The sequence below is a fragment of the Platichthys flesus genome, chromosome 17 (genome assembly GCF_949316205.1).
Source record: "Platichthys flesus chromosome 17, fPlaFle2.1, whole genome shotgun sequence".
Classification (NCBI taxonomy): Eukaryota; Metazoa; Chordata; class Actinopteri; order Pleuronectiformes; family Pleuronectidae; genus Platichthys; species Platichthys flesus.
In genome coordinates this window covers 2835876-2856249 of record NC_084961.1, presented here as the reverse complement: position 1 = coordinate 2856249, position 20374 = coordinate 2835876, and the positions used below count along the sequence as shown (strand labels likewise).

The following is a 20374-nucleotide window of genomic DNA, read 5'->3' as shown; positions in this document are numbered from 1 at the left end:
TGTGTAAAACTACTTGAGTGTCTTCATCAGTCTCAGACATGAGCAGATTCACTGATCTCTCGCTCACACTCACTCAGATCAGAGTGGTGCTTCTCTTCTTCCTGGGAAAACTGAAATCTGACCGGAAACTGATGATATCGGAACTGTGAAGGAATCAGTTTTTAGGCTGCTCGGACTCAACTAGATGTGATGTGCTGTGTTTACTTTCACTTTCCTTCAAGTGACGTAGAGGCTGATGCTGAATTCCCATTGGCTCAGAGGATGTCCCCGCCTCACAGTTTGTCCTCGCGTCCTCTGGTTCCTTATCTTTTCTTCACAGTCCGTCTCTCTATGTGGAGACAGGAGCTCATCTACCTTCAGTCCAGTACAGAGGAACACACCACCGCTCACCATGTTCACTGTTCTTTCCCTGCTTCTACTGACAGGAGCACACAGCGCGACGGCTCGTGAGTTAAAGTCACGTTTCTAATTTGTTTGATTGTAATTGGTGGAATTGAAGTTTATTAACGTTTCAAAGACTTGATTTAAAAAGTTCATGTTAGTGAATGTCATCGATCTCATGTAAGAAGGAAAGATTATATTCTATTTCTAAAAAGATCAACTGAACAGGGACTTTTCTTTCTGGTTCTGGACGAAATGACGCAGTTTTCTGAAGCTGTAAATTGACAAATAAGGCGACGATTCAGGTTTCGTTTTTTATTGTAGTCAGGAGATGGCGCTGTTTTCATAGTAACAGGAAGCTGCTGAGCACAAACAGCTTCCTGCTTTGTTGGCACAATGTGCAACATCATATATATATATATATATATGCAACATCATGTAGGCTGATAAAGACCGTTAGTGACGTCACTGATATGAGATATTACTAATTAATGATCTGTTATCAATGTGACCTCCTCCTCCAACACAATCAACACACATTGTTACTAACACAAAACACAAATTCATCTCTAATGTGAATGATGTCAGTGAAAAGAAGCAGGGAGACAGAGAATCAGGACGAGGCTGCCTCCATGATGAATAACTGACAGACGTCTGTTAATACTTTCTAATGTGATAACATCTGCACTGAAGCTGGACTCCTTGATGTGAGTCTGTCACAGATATGAAGGTTTCAGCCTTCATGTTTGCACACATGCACCAAGTGTATTTTTACAGAATAAACAAAGAAGATGTGCAGTTATCTTTACATTTAAATATATGTATTTAAAAAACATTTGTTTATTTTCTGAATTTAAGTTCTGTTTGGACGCATCATTAGATTCATAGTTATTTATAATGAAGCTTATGTTAAACATTTAAACATCACGTCTCAATTACATGTCTTTATTATAAGTATTTTTTCGACTTTGACATCTTAGGATAATTATTTTCAATCAATGGATCTGAATCAGAAATTTTGTTGACAACCTAATGAACATGTTGTCATATTGTTATTGTTGTCAAATATTTTCTGAGTCTATCCATTTAAAAAATAGTGTAGCCCTTCCTGTAACAATGTCCAGCTTTGTTTTGTTAACTGGGTCCAGTATAAATGTATATGTGTATATATGGATAAATATATATTGATATATAAAGAGAGAGAAACCAACTATTTAAGGACTTTAAGAATAAAAGTATCACAGAGTAACTGGAAATTTAAGTAGTTTTCACTTCACATTAAATACTCTGCAGTAGAAAATATTATTTTGAGTTGTTGGATTGAATCCATTTTTATGATGTAGCAGAATATTTAAAGTAAAGAGAGTCTGGACTCTGGAGCAGAAGTTTTATCTATGAATGTGTTTTTGTGTTTATTTACCTCACAACAGCTGAAGTTGTGTTGAATACTAAAGTCATGACTTGAACTTTTTCTTGCAGGGATTCACTCTCTGAAGTATTTCCTTACTGCATCGTCTCAAGTCCCAAACCTTCCAGAGTTTGTTGGTGTTGGTTTGATTGATGAAGTTCAGGTCGGATACTATGACAGCAACACAAAGAAAGCAGAACCCAAACAGGACTGGATGTTAAAGGCAACTGATTCAGAGTTCTGGGAGAGTCAGACTCAGCTTGGTTTGGGTGAACAGCAGAACTTCAAAAACCACATTGAAATCTTAAAGGAGCGCTTCAACCAAACCGGAGGTTTGTTTACATTTTATTCTCTGATAACACAACACACGCACACTCACATAAACGCACTCACACATTAACTCACACACACCTGCACACACACATAGACACACACACACAAACAATCAAAGTCACACACACACACATGCCCAAAATTACAGGCATGAACTCACACACAATCAAACGCACGCTCACACAGACACACACACACACAATCCCACATAAACGCGCGCACACTCACACAATCAAACTCACATTTAAGCACACACACAGACATTTTCTCTAATTAGATTTGATCCAAAATATTATATATGTTTCTTAAATATTAGTTTGTTGCTTCTCGTACTTTTTGATGAATTAAAAACAGTCACAGACATTTTCCCTACCTTCTGATATTCTCTTTTTGTCTGTCTGTGTGTGTGTGTGTATGTGTGTGTGTGTGTGTGTGTGTGTGTGTGTGTGTGTGTGTTGACGATGTGATAATAACAGCTCAGATCTCTGTCTCTCTCTCAGGTGTTCACATTTTCCAGTTGATGTCTGGATGTGAATGGGACGATGAGACTGGAGAAGTTAATGGTTTTCTTCAGGAGGGTTATGATGGAGAAGACTTCATATCATTGGACCTGGAGACAGAGACGTGGATCGCTCCAACACCACAGAGTGTCATCACCAAACTGAAGTGGGATCAGGATAAAGCTGAACTTGCGTTTCTTAAGTACTACTACACACAGGAGTGTCCTTCCTTTGTGAAGAAGTTCCTGGAGTACGGGAGGAGCTCTCTGCTGTGAACAGGTGACATCACAGAACCTCCATCAACTGAATGTTCCTCTTTTTTTCTCTGTGGCAGCAAAGGATATCTTAACATCAGCTTGAAGGAATTTCTTCAGTTTTGGTACAAACTTTCACATGGAATCAAAGATTGATTGGTTATTGATTCGATTTTGGTTCCTGGAGGTCAAAGGTCAATGTCACAGTGACCTCATGTTACTGTAAATGTGACATAATAGCACCGCCCCTAGGGAACTTCATTACATCTGGCACAGGTCACTTGGAGTCACTGATGAATGGATTAGACCGGGTCCTCTGAAGGAAGCCGTCCCTGAATTAATAATACATTTTATTTCACAGCGCCTTTCATGTCACTCAAGGACGCTTTACAATTTAAAACAGGAGCAAACAAATAACAAAACAATTAAAATTAAAAGTGCAAGTAAAAACAGCATGGCAACTACAGTGTGAATGCAATCCTGAAAAAGTGGGTTTTGAGAGAGGATTTGAACTGAGGGAAGGAGTCAATGTTTCGGATGTCAGGTGGGAGTGAGTTCCAGAGTTTGGGAGCAGAGCGGCTGAAAGCTCTGCTCCCCATGGTGGTAAGCCGGGCAGAGGGGACAGTTAGATGGATGGAAGAGGAGGATCTGAGGGAGCGGGTGGAGGTGGCAGTGTGAAGGAGGTCAGACAGCTAAGGAGGGGCAAGGTTGTGGATGGCTTTAAAAGTATGAAGAAGAATTTTAAAGTTGATACGGAAGTGAATTGAAAGCCAGTGGAGTTGCTGTAGGATGGGGGTGATGTGGTGGAAAGAGGGGGTGAGGGAGATGATACGGGCAGCTGAGTTCTGGACCAGTTGGAGCTTATGGAGGGATTTCTGGGGGAGACCAAAGAGGAGAGAATTACAGTAGTCGATACGGGAGGTGACAAGGCTATGTACAAGAATAGAGGTGGTATGGGGGGTGAGGGAGGGATGGAGCGATTTATGTTACGGAGTTAGAAGTAGGCGGTGCGGGTGGTGATGTTGATATGAGATTTGAAGGAGAGTGAGCCGTCGACGATGACACCCAGACTCTTTACCTGGGGGGAGGGGGAAACTATGGAGCTGTCAATTGAGAGGGAAAAACTGTCAACTTTGAGTAGAGTGGATTTAGTACCGACTAAGAGGATTTCGGTTTTATCACTGTTAAGTTTGAGGAAGTTTGAGGTGAACCAGGTATGAAGTGCAGGAAGGCAATCTGTCAAGGATGAGGGAGGAAGAATGAAGTTGGGCTTAGTGGAGAGGTAGAGCTGGTCGTCATCCGCGTAGCAATGAAAAAGAATATTGAATTTACGGAAAATAAGGCCAAGGGGAAGGAGGTAAGTAATGAAAAGGAGGGGACCCAGGACAGAGCCCTGGGGGACACCAGAGGAGACAGGGGACGGTTGGGAACGGAAGGATTTGAGTTGGATGAACTGAGTGCGGTCTGAGAGATAGGAGTGGAACCAGTCAAGGGGGATGCCAGTGATGCCGATGGAGGATAATCTGTTGAGGAGGATGGTGTGGGAGATTGTGTCGAAGGCCGCACTCAGGTCAAGGAGGATGAGGATGGATAGTAAACCGGAATCAGCTGCAACAAGGAGGTCGTTGGTGATTTTCAGAAGGGCCGTTTCAGTGCTATGGCGGGGACGGAAACCAGATTGGAACTGTTCATATAAACTGTTTTGAGATAGATGGGAATGGAGTTGAGAAGCAACGATTTTCTCAAGTATTTTGGAGATGAAAGATAGGTTGGAGATGGGGCGGAGGTTATTAAAGTTGTTGGGATCTGAACCAGGTTTTTTGAGGATTGGGGAGACAGCAGCCGTTTTGAGGGGTGCGGGAAATGAACAAGTAGTGAGAGAGGAGTGGATGATAGCAGCAATTAGAGGGAGCAGTGAGGGGATGCAGGATATGACCAGGGCAGTAGGTAGGGGATCTAACTGGCATGTGGATGGTTTTGATTTACAGATGAGATCAGAGATAGCAGAGGGATCAGGGAGATAGAAGGAGGGAAATGGCAGACTGTAGGGGAGAGGTTCAGAGGAGGGGGCAAGTGAGGGAGTGGGGCTCAAGTGCTGGTGAATTTTTTTAACTTTCTGATTAAAAAACTGAAGAAGGGAGTCACATGTGTCCGAAGAGTACAGGTGGGGGGGTAGGAGATCTGGGGGTTGAAGGATTTTGTTGAGGAGTGAAAAGAGTGCCTTGGAGTTGCCATGGTTGGAACAAATAAGACTGGAATAATAAGTGGATTTGGCAGAAGCGATAGAGTCCTTATACTGTAAGATATGATTTTTGTACATGTCATGGTGGACAGTGAGACCAGTCTTTTTGTGGAGACGCTCAAGTTGACGTCCTTTGGACTTGATGGAACGGAGTTCAGGGGTGAACCAAGGGGCAGAATGGGCGAATGAGACCCAGCCGGAGCGTCCTCCCTCCTCACTGCCCGACCGACCTGCACTCACTTTGCACTTTAACACAAAATACAAACATTAATCAGAAGTGATCAGGACCTGTCCACTACATGAAGTTTACTTCATAAATACTGTGATATAAAACCTGTCAATAAATACTGTGATATTACTTTTACGTCATATCGTCCACCCCAGTGTCTTTGCATCACTTCAGCCTCTGTCTCTCACTCACATCTCACAGTTTGTTCACTTGTCTCGTTTATTAACAGAAATGACAAATGAAACATGAATGGAATCAAACAGGAATGATATTATTAGTGTGCAATACATTATAATAACCCATAAACTGTCTTTCTTTATCCTCCCCAGAGCCTCCCAGGATATCTCTCCTCCAGAAGTCTCCCTCCTCTCCAGTCAGCTGTCACGCTACAGGTTTCTTCCCTGACAGTGCCACGTTGTTCTGGAGGAGAGAGGGGGAGGAGCTTCATGAGGACGTGTACCACGGAGAGGTCCTCCCCAACCATGACGGGACCTTCCAGATGAGCGCTGACCTGAAGGTTTCATCCATCTCTCCTGAAGACTGGAGGAGGTACGAGTGTGTGTTCCACATCTCTGGTGTGAAGGAGGACATCGTCACCAAACTGGACAAAGACTCAGTCCAGTCCAACAGAGGTGAGACTGGAACCAGTGATGATGCTGGGAAACACACATTTCATCTACAGTTACAGTCCTGCAGGTCATGTTGACTGATGTGTAGCAGGAAGTTAGTTGGAATGTGTCTGCAACAGTGTCTGAGGATTTTATTTCTATTATTATTTTCATTGATCAATTAGATTTACACATTTATAAATGTTTAATTTGACTTGTATGATTTTATTCCATGAAGTGTTTGTGCAGGTCTCAACTAGAGCCAGACTGTAAATCAGGGGTCTTCAACGTTTTTCAGGCCAAGGACCCCCAAACTGGGCAAGAGATGGAGCAGGGACCCCCTACTATATATGTATATATACAGTAGGGGAGAGCGGGGTAATGTGGGACATTTTTTACATTTCTTTCCCTCTAGGTGAGCTAAAATGATATATCATTAAAATTGACACATTTCCCATGAATTCAGGATGTGTTCTAGCAATGGAAATGATCAAAATGTCTTCAGGACAAAGGGCAGTGAAAATATGATTGTTTTAAAAAAAGTGGTCTTGTGTCGCACTTTACCCCGGCTACTTACTTTTTCCACTTTAAAACTACCATAACAACACATGTTGTAATAGTTAAAATCCCGACAGCTAGATTGACAACCACGAATATCGGACTAGTAACAGAATCATGGGGATTGGTCAATTAAGCACATTTATGATTATTATGATTCATGTGATCTCTTGCAGACCCTAGCTCACCTGCACATTGTTTCTCTGTCCAATTGGCAGGGACAGGGATATTATTTTTTCTCTGCGTTTTCAATCGCAGTTCACGGCACTTAACTGGAGCAAGGCCATGGAACTGGTCAGCTAGTTGTTTCAAGTGTTTGGCTCCTCCTCCATCTCATCTGTGAATATTCTCTTTACCTCAGCTACTGCACCCCAGGCTACTGATTTTACTTTCCCGTTCTCTTTCTTCTTTATGAATCTTTTGAGGGTTGTCTTATCAATATTTCTATTCCTTCCATCTTTTCTTAAGGACTTCTTTCCTTCATGACCTCAGCAGCTGCACTCTCCATCTCTGCGAGGGCTGTTTGCCCCAGGTCGTCTTCCTGGCGTATAGTTTCTTGGCATGATGGCTTTTCTACAATGTTTATGACATCAAAAATAAAACATATATAATGTAATATAACACTTGAATATGTTTAAGACTAAACTTAACTTGTGCATTTGTCCCACTTTACCCCACAGCCACCGTTTTAGAAAAAACAACATCTCTTATCAATTCAGGCTAATCTTCAGCTAGCATCAATCACATGGTTTTATATGTTGGAAGTTCACCAACATGTATGATATAAGTTTTTCTACCTCACTCAATTTGTTTTGACACAACAGTTGATTAAGTTCAAAGCAAGAAAATTTACTTTTACATGCAAAAAACAATTTTTGTGAAAAAACATACTTTCCACAGCATAAGCACCAACTTCTCATTCATGGCAAGGGGGGAATGGGAGGGGCTTGAAAACATATTGGTCAAATGACCACAAATGTGTTCCGTTGCCTAGATACAGGGGTTTTCTCACATTACCTGATGTCCCACATTACCCCGCTCTCCCCTATAAAATTGTGTTTTATATTAAACTGGGCCTAGTGCCTTGTATAAACATAGCTACCCTGTTATTGTGCAATCAATACTAAGCTACTAATTTAAACATGTGCAAGGTACAGGGTGGCCATGCCACTGCCATTTATAAACATACATCGTGCATACAACACTGAGCTATTAAAGTAATTCACAGATTCATGTTTTATTTTAAACATGAATCCTCAAGCCATCTGTGGATGGCACACATACACCCACATTAGTGAGATGTCGGCCCCTGATGGGTAGCACACAACTTATCTAATCTTGGACAGATGGAGGTTGTCAGGCAGAGGGTCATATCAGCCTCACAATATGTTGGATGCATGTAAATGTGTATTTAAAGACATTTAAATTTGTGGGGGAAAAATTGGTTCGAAAATAATAATTAAAAAAAAAAAAATTATAAAAAATAATAAAAATTGTCTAATCAATCAAAGATTTCCCGATCCCCCTGCAGTACCTCCGCGGACCCCCTAGGGGTCGCGGACCCCCTGTTGAAGACCTCTGCTGTAAATAAAGATGGATGACATGACGGCTCCTCAAAAGTGAAGCCAAAGCGTCTCGGTCGCTGATTGATGCTATAAAAACAGAGTGAAACATCATGATTGACAGCTCGTGATTGAAAGAGTATGTGTTCGGGCGGGGCATCGTTACCATGGCTCCATTCCTCCGTTCACTACGGCACAGAGTCCAAATGTTCAAGATTGCGTTGTTCGTATACGGGATGTTTTAGCTTCATTTCTGGAAAGTGGGAGGAAGTGGAGACGTGTTGTCTGTGTTTATTTCCACATGTAAACATTGTAGTCACTGTTAAGACTTGACTGCTGCTCTGTTGTAGAAGATGAGTCCATGAAATGATTTAGTTACTGGAAGTATTCCACTCAACAGAGAAGCCCATCAGTGTGACCACCATCATCATCATCATCATCATCATCACTGCAGTGGTCGCTCTCGCTGTCATTGGACTCATCGTGTACAGGAGGAAGAAAGGTGAGAGACCAACACAGAAGCTTTGTCCAATATTTTCTGGTGTTTTGATTTCAGACTTTCTAATTAATGCTCGTTCAGATCAAACCTCATGAAACAAACTTCAGTTCCTCACACACCAACTTCTGTTTCAAGAGCTGCAGGGTTCACACAAAGTTTTCTAACTTCCCTCTTCACCATAGACTGTTTATAAAAAGCTCTGCACACAGCGTCCAGCACACAAACAATAAAAAGTGACAGAATGTTGTCGATCGTTTGAGGAGGATCGCCACGAGAGAAAAACATGACACAATCTTTTAACTGTAATAACTGAAATCATTTGTATTTTCTTTTTATTTCAGCCCAAAGTACCTCACCTGGTTAGTAAAACTTCTGTTTCTATTCTATTTTCTTTTTATACTAACATGCTTTATATGAGGACATCACCTCACGTTTGCACAGCAGCTGAAAGTACTAACATGTCCAGTTTTATAAAACTCCCCCAACACCTCTTTGGTCCACTTTGTACTGGTCCACTTTGTACTGGTCCACACCGGCGACAGTCAGGGAGGCATTATGTTTTCAGGCTAGAGATCTGTTCGTCCCCACCTTGTGAACATGAAATCTCAGGAATGCCTTGAGGGAATTTCTTCAAATTTACCACAAATGTTCGGTAAGGCCTTGTCTACACTACTGCCCATATTTATTTCAATGGATACGAGTCTCCCCACAGGAACCTGACCCAGTGCCGGACTCTAGTTAACTTTCGGTAGATAAGATATTGTTGATTTTGTGCTGAAGAGAGTTTTCAGGACTGTTCCCTGCAGTGTTGGTGGTTTGTAATGAAATTGTCTGTTCAGAGGATGGACTAACGATGTGTTTCTGACCTCACAGCTGGAAAAGATCCAGGTGCCTCAGAGCCGCTGAGATCAGGTGATGGAGGTAATAATTCTCCAAGTGAGACGTCTTCCTGAACACAGTGAGTTGCTTCATCTGTTCAACAAAACTGCCTCAAACTAAGTGCAAAGTAACATGTGTGTGATCATGTATAAAACCTCTGTTTTTCTTAGAAATAAAAAAATCTGCTGAGAGCAAGAAACAGATCAGAAACCTTCACGTTAATATGACAGAATAAATGTTGAATTAAAACTCAAATCAGCAAATAAAATGTTAATAAACACAATATTTAGGGCTTATCAATTTAAGATTAGTGTATTTTTTCTCAATACTGTAAATACATCAAATACATGGCTTTGTGGAACTGAACGTTTCATTTGTTTCTTTTTTCTCTCTTCAGGTTTATGGACGAGAAGCAGTGTCACCACAGTCTCCCCCTAACGCTGAGTTTTTAAAACCTCACATTTACTCAAAGCTGTGAGTTCTAGTGTCCCTGCTCGTCAGGCTCCAGAGGATTCAAGCAGTTTATTCAACAGACGTGAAACTGATCACCCTGAGCAGTGACGTTCTCAATATGAACATTTGAATACATTCATATCGTCCTGTTGACGACTCACACACTTTCCCGTACTCACTCAGTCACATTCACTCACTCAGTGTTTGTTCTGTCACACATCAATCACACACATTGTCCACGAAGCTGTCAGGGGTAGTTTTAGCGTTCTGATTCTTGCTTGTGGACACTTGGGCATGCGGACAAGAGTATCTGGGGATCGAACCTGTGCTCCTCTGGTTAAAAGACGATCCGGTCTACCTCCTGAGCCACAGCCACCAAAACATACAGCTGCAGAACCAGAATTTCTGTCCTGTATTCAACCTAAACACTCACCTTCATGACGTTAGGTCCCGTTTCCCCTGATGAGACATGAGACGTGTCATATCACAAACGTACCATTTTGTGTTTTGCCAACTTAACTTCAGCAACTTTACAAATTAAACTTAGTAAAGTTAGTTGAAGCAAATACGTTTACAAATCCATTAAATATTCTCTGTTGATTATATTTATAAATCGCATTAACACAATTTCACATTTTCATTTTTACAGTGTAGAAACTGAACATTTGATGCTCATTTTTCTTCTTGTGTCCGGTTTTTATAAATAAATGTTAAATTAATCTGCTTTGCTGTTTCATTTCTTTTGAACTTGTGTTTTTAATAAAGTCTCTGATGTTCTCTGGGATTTCTGCCTCTTTGTGAATCAACGAGTAGAAAAGTTCAACACATCTGTGAAAGTTCAAATGTTCACTATCGTCCCAGAAAATAAACTAATGTGGATTTGACCTGTAAGAGCAGCAAGGAAAAAGCTATTTGATCAAACCTGTGACTCTCAACAGGAAAATGACAAAGACATTTTACACATGACAAGAAAATGACTGTGGTGGTTTTATTATGAAGTAAATTCTCATATTTGATTAGCTGCTGTCTTTAATAATCTCATTATTATTATTATTAAACAGTTTTTTGTAGTCGTGTGTAAAACCACTTGAGTGTCTTCATCCTCAGACATGAGCAGATCCACTGATCTCTCACTCTCACTCACTCAGATCAGAGTGGTGCTTCTCTTCTTCCTGGGAAAACTGAAATCTGACCGGAAACTGATGACATCAGAACTGTGAAGGAATCAGTTTTTAGGCTGCTTGGACTCAACTAGATGTGATGTGCTGTGTTTACTTTCACTTTCCTTTTACAACCTCAGTGGATGAGTTTCACCCAGTTTTAAGTGACGTAGAGGCTGATGCTGAATTCCCATTGGCTCAGAGGATGTCCCCCGCCTCACAGTTTGTCCTTGAGTCCTCTGGTTCCGTATCTTTTCTCGACAGTCCGTCTCTCTATGTGGAGAAATGAGCTCATCAACCTTCAGTCCAGTAAAGAGGAACACACCACCGCTCACCATGTTCACTGTTCTTTCCCTGCTTCTACTGACAGGAGAACACAGCGCGACGGCTCGTGAGTTAAAGTCACGTTTCTACTTTTTTTGATTGTGTTTGGTCGATTTGAAGTTTAATAACGTTTCAAAGACTTGATTTAAAAGTTCATGTTGGTGAATGTCATCGATCTCATGTAAGAAGGAAAGATTATATTCTATTTCTGAAAAGATCAACTGAACAGGGACTTTTCTTTCTTTGGATGCTGATCTTTATTTGAAGACTCAGGTTTTTGGTTTTGTTATTGTAGTCAGTAGATGGCGCTGTTTCCATTGTAACAGGAAGCTGCTGAGGACAAACTGCTTCCTGCTTTGTTGTTACAATGTTCAACATCTTGTAGGCTGATAAAGACCGTGAGTGACGTCACTGACATGCGATATTACTAATTAATGATCTGTTATCAATGTGTCCTCCTCCTCCAACACAATCAACACACATTGTTACTAATACAAAACACAAATTCATCTCTAATGTAAATGATGTCAGTGAAAAGAATAAGGGAGACAAAGAATCAGGACGAGGCTGCCTCCATGATGAATAACTGACAGATGTCTGTTAATACTTTCTAATGTGATAACATCTGCACTGAAGCTGGACTGCTTGATGTGAGTCTGTCACAGAGATGAAGGTTTCAGCCTTTATGTTTGCACACATGCACCAAGTGTGTTTTTACAGAATTGACAAAGATGTGCATTTATCTTTACATAAAAAGTGTATAAAAAAAAACTCATTCACATTAAATACTCTGCAGTAGAAAATATTTTCTAATAATAAACATTTGAGTCGTTGGATTAAATTCAATTTTACGTCGTAGCAGAATATTCAAACTAAAGAGAGTCTGGACTCTGGAGCAGACGTTTTATCTATGAATGTGTTTTTGTTTCCCTCACAACAGCTGACAGTTGTGTTGAATGTGCTTCATGTCTTCTTGACTTTGAGTGATTTATAAAACTAAAGTCATGACTTTTTCTTGCAGGGATTCACTCTCTGAAGTTTTTCCTCACTGGGTCGTCTCAAGTCCCAAACCTTCCAGAGTTTGTTGGTGTTGGTTTGATTGATGAAGTTCAGGTCGGATACTATGACAGCAACACAAAGAAAGCAGAACCCAAACAGGACTGGATGTTAAAGGCAACTAATGCACAGTTCTGGGAGAGGCAGACTGAGCTTGCTTTTGATTTACAACAGTGGTTCAAAAACAACATGGAAATCCTAAAGGAACGCTTCAACCAAACTGGAGGTTTGTTTACATTTCACTCTCTAATAACACAACACACACATATAATCTCACACACATTTTCATATATTAGATTTGATCCAAATATTTACTAATTCATACATCAATTGTTTGATGATTTTTAAATTGTCCTAATTTCTTTATATTCATAATTAAGCAAAAATTTCAAGTGTTTTGTGAGGTTTCTTAAATATTAATGTTTGTTGCTTCTCGTACTTTTGGATGAATTAAAAAAGTTCTCACTACTTTGATATTTTCTTCAGTTATTCAGTTCTTCAGTAATTGATTAAAAAAATACAAGAATTAGTTTGAACCTTAAATATATAAAATAAACAGTAGAGCAACAGATAAAGTCCTGTTACGGTTTGAGGGAGGAGATGGACCCAGGATGTAGAGATTTTAACAAAAAGGGGATTTAATATGCAAAAAGGTCTTTAACAGGACAAAAACAAAACATTAACAGGTAAGTTCTGGCGACAAAGCGCACGGAGAACAAGGAAGCAGGAGAAGCTGGTCGAGACAGCAGGAACAGACAAACCATATCTCACGACGTGTTGAAAAGAGTAAGAAACAAATAACGAACCGACAACAGACAAAGGGAGACAGAGGCTTAAATACACAGAAGGAAGGCAGGGGCAATTACACACAGGTGAAACACATGAGGATTGAAGATGACAATCAAAAGAAAGGAAGTGAGACACCGAGAAGCTGGAACAAGACTCAGTAAAAGCGAGGCTACAAAATAAAACAGGAAATAGAAAACACGAGACAGAAAACCATAAACATTAATGACTGAGCCTCACAGTAACCCCCCCCCCAAGGACCGGATCCCAGACGGTCCAACACGTGAACCGAGTCGGGAGGGAGGAGGGGGGGGGGGGGGGGAACCGGAGGAGGGACTCCGGGACGTGCCCAGGGTCTCGGGCGGACAGCACCACGGGCGCTCAGGAACCTGGCACAATGTCTCAGGTGGACGGCCCAGAGGCCGGACAGGGACGAAGCAAGGGAGCTCCTCAGGAGTGCGGCCCGGAGGCCGGTCAGGGTCAGAGTTCTGAGGCTCGTGGGGGCGGCGCCTTGGCCGCTCCGGTACAGAGTTCTGAGGCTTGTGGGGGCGGCGCCGCTGAGGGACCGAGTTCTGGGGCTCGGGAGGGCGATCAGGAGCCCAGCACGGGAGCTCCACGGGCAGGTGGCCCGAAGACCAATCAGGGGCAGAGGGCAAGAGTTCCGACCTCAGCCCCGGACGTGGGGAAAGAACTGGAACTGGCACTGCAAGGATCTCCGACGCCAGAACCAGAGTGGCGTCTGCCGGGTCCCTCCGGCGTTGGACAGGGACTGGAGCGGGGACTGGAGCTGGGACTGGAGCTTGGATCATGAGGATTTCCGACGCCGGAACACAGGGGACGTCAGATGAGAGCCTCCGGAGCAGAGCAGGCACTGGAGCAGGGACTGGGAAAGCCGCTCTGAGGACCACTGACGTCGGAGAATGAGACATCAGACTGGAACCTCCAACGCGGAGCAGGGACTGGATCCGACGCCGCTGTGAGGACCTCCGACGTTGGAGAATGAGAGACATCAGCTGGGAGCCTCCGGCGCGGAGCAGGGACTGGAGCAGGTGCCGCAATGACCTCCGACGCCGAAACACAGGTGACGTCCGCCAGGATCCTCCGGCGCAGGGCAGGGAGAGGAGACTGCGACCCAGTCTGGGCTGCATGTGGCTGGGACCCAGTCGGTGTTGGAAGTGGCTGGGGCCTGGGAGCATGCTGCTGAAGAGATAGGCTTCCGCTGTGGATGCCCCTTCTCCAACGTCCACCACCCACCACAGGAAACCCCTTGAGGTTGCGGGGTCCCCAAAAGGCCCCGCCGCTTCCAGCGTACAGGACGATGGCTGGGGGATGGTGCCTGCGAGCTGGCCTTAGAGATGCAGGGTTACTCCTCTCACCTCTGCCCCCAACCCCAGACCCCCACTGCAGGCTGCAAGGTCCACCCAGGGCCAGGCGGGTCCCCTCAAACGGGTTTGAGCGTCCCACCTCCAGCTCCGACATCAAACGATCAAAATAAAAAACTAACCTCTGCTGGGTCCATAGTTTGGTCGGTTCGTTCCGTTACGGTTTGAGGGAGGAGATGGACCCAGGATGCAGAGATTTTAACAAAAAGGGGATTTAATATACAGAAAGGTGTTTAACAGGACAAGAAACAGTGAAAGCGAGGCTACAAAATAAAACAGGAAGTAGAAAACACAACGAGACAGAAAACCATAAACATAAATGACTGAGCGTCACACATCCCTGTGCTGACCACAGTGTGTCCACAAAGTAATAAACACAGCAGAGAATTACACATTAGCTTAGAAAATAATAAAGATCAACAACTGTGAATGAGTTGTTATCAGTAAACTCAGTGGAAGGATGTGTTGTGGGTCACAGAAGAACTCATGAAACTCAGGAGCAGATCAGGGGCTGATCCAGGAACAGCTTTTATCTCTTTAGGGTGTCTCTCTCTTCACCTAATCCCTCATTCAACGTTGTCCTTGGTTTTCAGAGAGAAACTCATGATGAAACAAAATAGACACACGTTTTGGAGACTGATGTTTATGAGTGACTGTTGGGCCTGGTGGAGGTTTGTAATCCACTGAGGGAGGTTATAGTGTTTGTGTGTGTGTGTGTGTGGTGAAGATGTGATAATAACATCTCAGATCTCTTTCTCTCTCTCAGGTCTTCACATTTACCAGAAGATGTCCGGATGTGAATGGGACGATGAGACTGGAGAAGTTAAAGGTTTTAATCAGTATGGTTATGATGGAGAAGACTTCATATCATTGGACATGGAGACAGAGACGTGGATCGCTCCAACATCAAAGAGTGTCATCACCAAACTGAAGTGGGATCAGGATAAAGCTCGACTCGCATATAATAAGTACTACTACACACAGGAGTGTCCTGCCTTTATTAAGAACGTCCTGGAGCAGGGGAGGAACTCTCTGCTGAGAACAGGTGACATCACAGAACCTCCATCATCTGAATGTTCCTCTTTCTTTCTCTGTGGCAGCGAACGAGAGCAAATACACAAACACCTGCTGGACTCAGTCTGCTCCCTAGCTGTTATCATCTCTCTCTCTCTCTCTCTCTCTCTCTCTCTCTCTCTCTCTCTCTCTCTCTCTCTCTCTCTCTTTCAATAATCTTTTCATACCTCCGCTCTGGTGACACCTAGTGGCCGCAGGCATAATGCTCTCAGGTCGTCCGTCCGTCCCATTGCTCTAAACACGATATCTCCAGAATGTCAAATTTGGTGCAAACATTCACTTTGACTCAAAGATTGATTGGTTATTGATTAGATTTTGGTTCCTGGAGGTCAAAGGTCAAGGTCACAGTGACCTCATGTTACAGTGAATGTGACATAATAACACAGCCCCTAGGGGACTTCATTGCATCTGGTACAGTTCACATGGAGTCACTGATGAATGGATTAGACCGGGTCCTCTGAAGCAGTGGTTCTCAAAGTTGGGGGCACGATGTCACAGACGGAGAAAAAAAAAAGAAAATTAAAAGATGACGACGACCTGTCGCTGGTTAGTGAAAGCTCCCTCAGTGGTGAAATGCAAGGGGCTGGACTGAAAAAAACAAATCAAATACTGTTTCGTTCCTGATCCACCAATCAAAAGAGGAGTGTTATCATTTGAACGCGAGATGCACGTACGCTTCCGAGTATAAAAGTAACTGCAGGCATGGTCAGCACTCACCCTCACTGAGACAACACTCTGCAGAGTTTGTGCGATTGCTCTTGTTTCCTCTATTATTCAGATATTCATTGCTTTATAAACAGTCTTTTTAAAGACTCACTCCTTCCTTAGTAATACCTTGCTGCACTTGCAGCAGGCATATTCGTGGCCTAATCTAGGGAGTAATTTGCTCCACAGTCTGTTTTAGAAAGCTCGTAGCCCCAAGCGCTAGCCTTCTAGCTAGCTTACGTCTTCCAACTGCAGCTAGCCCTTTTCTCCTTAGCACCTACCTTTACATCTTCAATCATCCACCGTGTTGCAACAAATAAAACACCAGCACTTGAATACTATTCTGTGATGTCCCTGTCTACATTGTGTACTGTTAGTTTTGTTAGGAACCATTGCCTAGCACAGCCTTATTCACTATTCGTGTGCAAGTCGCTCACAGCCACACATACAAACACACTCACAAGACCACGACGTTGCAATTAAAACTTTATTAACATCACACACACACAATCAGCAAACAAACACAACTATGGACAAGTTTCTGATTCGTAAAAGTCAGGCAACCGATACGCCAGTTGCGAAGAAGCCAAAGCTTCACATATATATGTTAAAGCCCTATGAGACAAATTGTAATTTGTGAATATGGGCTATACAAATAAAATTTGATTGATTGATTGAAATATGACGAGGGCTATTTGCAGTTTGGTTTCACCGTCACTGGCACGACTGAGCAATGTCCTTAGTGTGTTTTGTGTGCCGAGGTGCTGGCAAATGACAGCATACAGGCTCACATAGCTGCTAACTGCTTAATAGCCTACTAATAGGCCTACCACTACTGATCATAATAATAATATTACCAATAATAATAATAACAACAATAATAATTAATTGTGAACCTGCACTCACTTTGCACTTTAACAGAAAATACCAACATTAATCAGAAGTGATCAGGACCTGTCAACTACAGGAAGTTTACTTCATAAATACTGTGATATAAAACCTGTCAATAAATACTGTGATATTACTTTAACGTCATATCGTCCACCTCAGTGTCTTTGCATCACTTCAGCCTCTGTCTCTCACTCACATCTCACAGTTTGTTCACTTGTCTCGTTTATTAACAGAAATGACAAATGAAACATGAATGGAATCAAACAGGAATGATATTATTAGTGTGCAATACATTATAATAACCCATAAACGGTCTTTCTTTCTCCTCCCCAGAGCTTCCCAGGATTTCTCTCCTCCAGAAGTCTCCCTCCTCTCCAGTCAGCTGCCACGCTACAGGTTTCTACCCCGACAGTGCCATGTTGTTCTGGAGGAGAGAGGGGGAGGAGCTTCATGAGGACGTGTACCACGGAGATGTCCTCCCCAACCATGATGGAACCTTCCAGAAGAGCGCTGACCTGAAGGTTTCATCCATCTCCCCTGAAGACTGGAGGAGGTACGAGTGTGTGTTCCACATCTCTGGTGTGAAGGAGGACATCGTCACCCAACTGGACAAAGACTCAGTCGAGTCCAACAGAGGTGAGACTGGAACCAGTGATGATGCTGGGAAACACACATTTCATCTACAGTAACAGTCCTGCAGGTCATGTTGGCTGATGTGTAGAAGGAGAAGTTTTCTTTCATCAATGTTTATGAATAAATTAAGATTATCATCATTGATCAATGAGATTTACACATTTAGAAATGTTTTAATTGACTGATTTTATTCCATTAAGTGTTTCTGCAGTTCTCAACTAGGGCCAGACTGGTTTAACACTGGTCAGACGTGAGCCTTTCACAGACATACTGGGATCAGAGTGGATGTTTGATATGAAAACTTTTATTCTACAGAATTAATGAAGCAGTAAAAACAAACATCTCTCTCGTTCTTTACCTCGAGTAACAACAGACAGTTAGGTTCATTTCTTCAGACAGTTTATAACCATTTCAACCATTGACTGATTGATGCTGTAAAGACCGGGTGAGATGTCATGATTGACAGCTCATGATTGACAGCTCGTGATTGACAGAGCATGGCTATCAGCGGGACCTCGTTACCATGGCTCCATTCCTCAGTTCACTACTGAACAGAGTCCAAATGTTCAAGATGGCGGCGTTCGTATCCAGGATATTTTAGCTTCATTTCTGGAAAGTGGGAGGAAGTGGAGACGTGTCGTCTGTGTTTATTTCCATTAGTCTCTGATTTCAACATGTGAACATTAAAGTCACTGTTAAGAATCGACTGCTGCTCTGTTGTAGAAGATGAGTCCATGAAATGATTTAGTTACTGGAAGTAAAGTTAAAGACAAACCAGCGTGAATAAGCACAGATACAGTCATTATGTACAGATGAAAACTGAAAGTAGAAACAACAGCAGGACAAACTCACACGTTTAGTGTCTGTGTGTGTTTGTTGTGTCTCAGGACAGGATTGTGGTTCAGGGAGATTCTTGTCGTCCGACTTGCTTCATCTGTTCAGGTTGTGATGCTTTGTTTTTTTATTCTGCTCAACAGAGAAGCCCACCGACATGACCACCATCATCATCATCATCGCTGCAGTGGTCGCTGTCGCTGTCGTCAGCGCTGTCATTGGATTCATCGTGTACAGGAAGAAGAAAGGTGAGAGACCAACACAGAAGCTTTGTCCAGTGTTTTTCTGGTGTTTTGATTTCAGACTTTCTAATTAATGCTCGTTCAGATCAAACCTCATGAAACAAACTTCGGTTCCTCACAAACCAGCTTCTGCACACAGCGTCCAGCACACAAACAATAAAAAGTGACAATATGTTGTCGATCGTTTGAGGAGGATCGCCACGAGAGCAAAACATGACACAATCCTGTTTGTGTTTTTACTGTAATAACTGAAATCATTTGTATTTTCTTTTTATTTCAGCCCAAAGTACCTCACCTCGTAAGTAAAACTTCTATTTCTATTCAGTTTTCTTTTTATACTAACATGCTATATGAGGACATCACTTCACGTTTGCACAGCAGCTGAAAGTACTAACATGCCCAGTTTTATAAAACTCCCCCAACACCTCTTTGGTCCACTTTGTACTGGTCCACTTTGTACTCGTCCACACCGGCGGCAGTCAGGGAGGCGTTATGTCATCAGGCTGTTCATCCGTTCGTCCCCATCTTGTCTACATTGTCTACTACTGCCCATATTTATTTCAATGGATACGAGTCTCCCCACAGGAACCTGACCCAGTGCAGAACTCTAGTAAACCCTCTGTAGATTAGATAGGGTTCATTTTGTGCTGAAGAGAGTTTTCAGGACTGTTCCCTGCAGTGTTGGTGGTTTGTAATGAAAGTGTCTGTTCAGAGGAGGATGGACTAACGATGTGTTTCTGACCTCACAGCTGGAACAGATCCATGTGCCTCACAGCCGCTGAGATCAGGTGATGGAGGTTCTAATTCTCCAAGTGAGACGTCCTCCTGAACACAGTGAGTTGCTTCATCTGTTCAACAAAACTGCCTCAAACTAAGTAGCAAAGTAACATATGTGTGATCATGTGTAAAACATCTGTTAATTAAAAAATAACAAATCTGCTGAGAGCAAGAAACAGATCAGATCACATTAATAAGAGATTAAATGTTGAATTAAAACTTAAATATCAGCAGTGACACAACAATTAAACTATTAATAAACCCAATATTTAGGGTTTATCAATTAAAGATCAATGTATTTCTTTCTAGTAAACTTGCACTTCACTGAGAGAATCATGTAAATATTAGGGTCTCAATACTGTAAATACATAAAATATGTGACTTTGTGGAACTGAGCATTTCATTTTTATTTATTTTTCTCTCTTCAGGTTTATGGACGAGAAGCAGTGTCACCACAGTCTCCCCCTTACGCTGGGAACTCATTGATTATTCATCACTCAAATAAGCAGGCGACCAGAGCTCTGTAGCAGCTGCAGCTGGGACTCGTCAGCGTGAGGGACTTTGTTGATCGGGACGACAGCAGCTGATTCTCTGGTTGTGCTTC

At 42.5% G+C, this 20374-nt stretch overlaps 2 protein-coding genes across 2 annotated transcripts in view; both read left to right on the top strand.

Moving 5' to 3' along the window:
- LOC133972084 (major histocompatibility complex class I-related gene protein-like) lies at nucleotides 1-10690 on the top strand. Its single transcript, XM_062409307.1, is given in 8 exon segments — nucleotides 1-446; nucleotides 1861-2121; nucleotides 2623-2901; nucleotides 5677-5979; nucleotides 8476-8577; nucleotides 8916-8933; nucleotides 9448-9532; nucleotides 9851-10690. Coding segments are annotated over 7 exon segments (1254 nt in total). The 5' UTR covers nucleotides 1-235; the 3' UTR covers nucleotides 9528-9532; nucleotides 9851-10690.
- Nucleotides 10691-11324: 634 nt separating this feature from the next.
- Nucleotides 11325-20374, top strand: part of LOC133972701 (uncharacterized) — a 42651-nt gene continuing 33601 nt past the window's right edge. The window contains exons 1-7 of the mRNA XM_062410266.1: nucleotides 11325-11457; nucleotides 12412-12672; nucleotides 15381-15659; nucleotides 17618-17920; nucleotides 18895-18999; nucleotides 19274-19291; nucleotides 19743-19819. Coding sequence (XP_062266250.1) covers nucleotides 11352-11457; nucleotides 12412-12672; nucleotides 15381-15659; nucleotides 17618-17920; nucleotides 18895-18999; nucleotides 19274-19291; nucleotides 19743-19819 — 1149 coding nt within the window. The 5' untranslated portion in view covers nucleotides 11325-11351. The remainder of the gene's footprint in view (nucleotides 11458-12411; nucleotides 12673-15380; nucleotides 15660-17617; nucleotides 17921-18894; nucleotides 19000-19273; nucleotides 19292-19742; nucleotides 19820-20374) is intronic.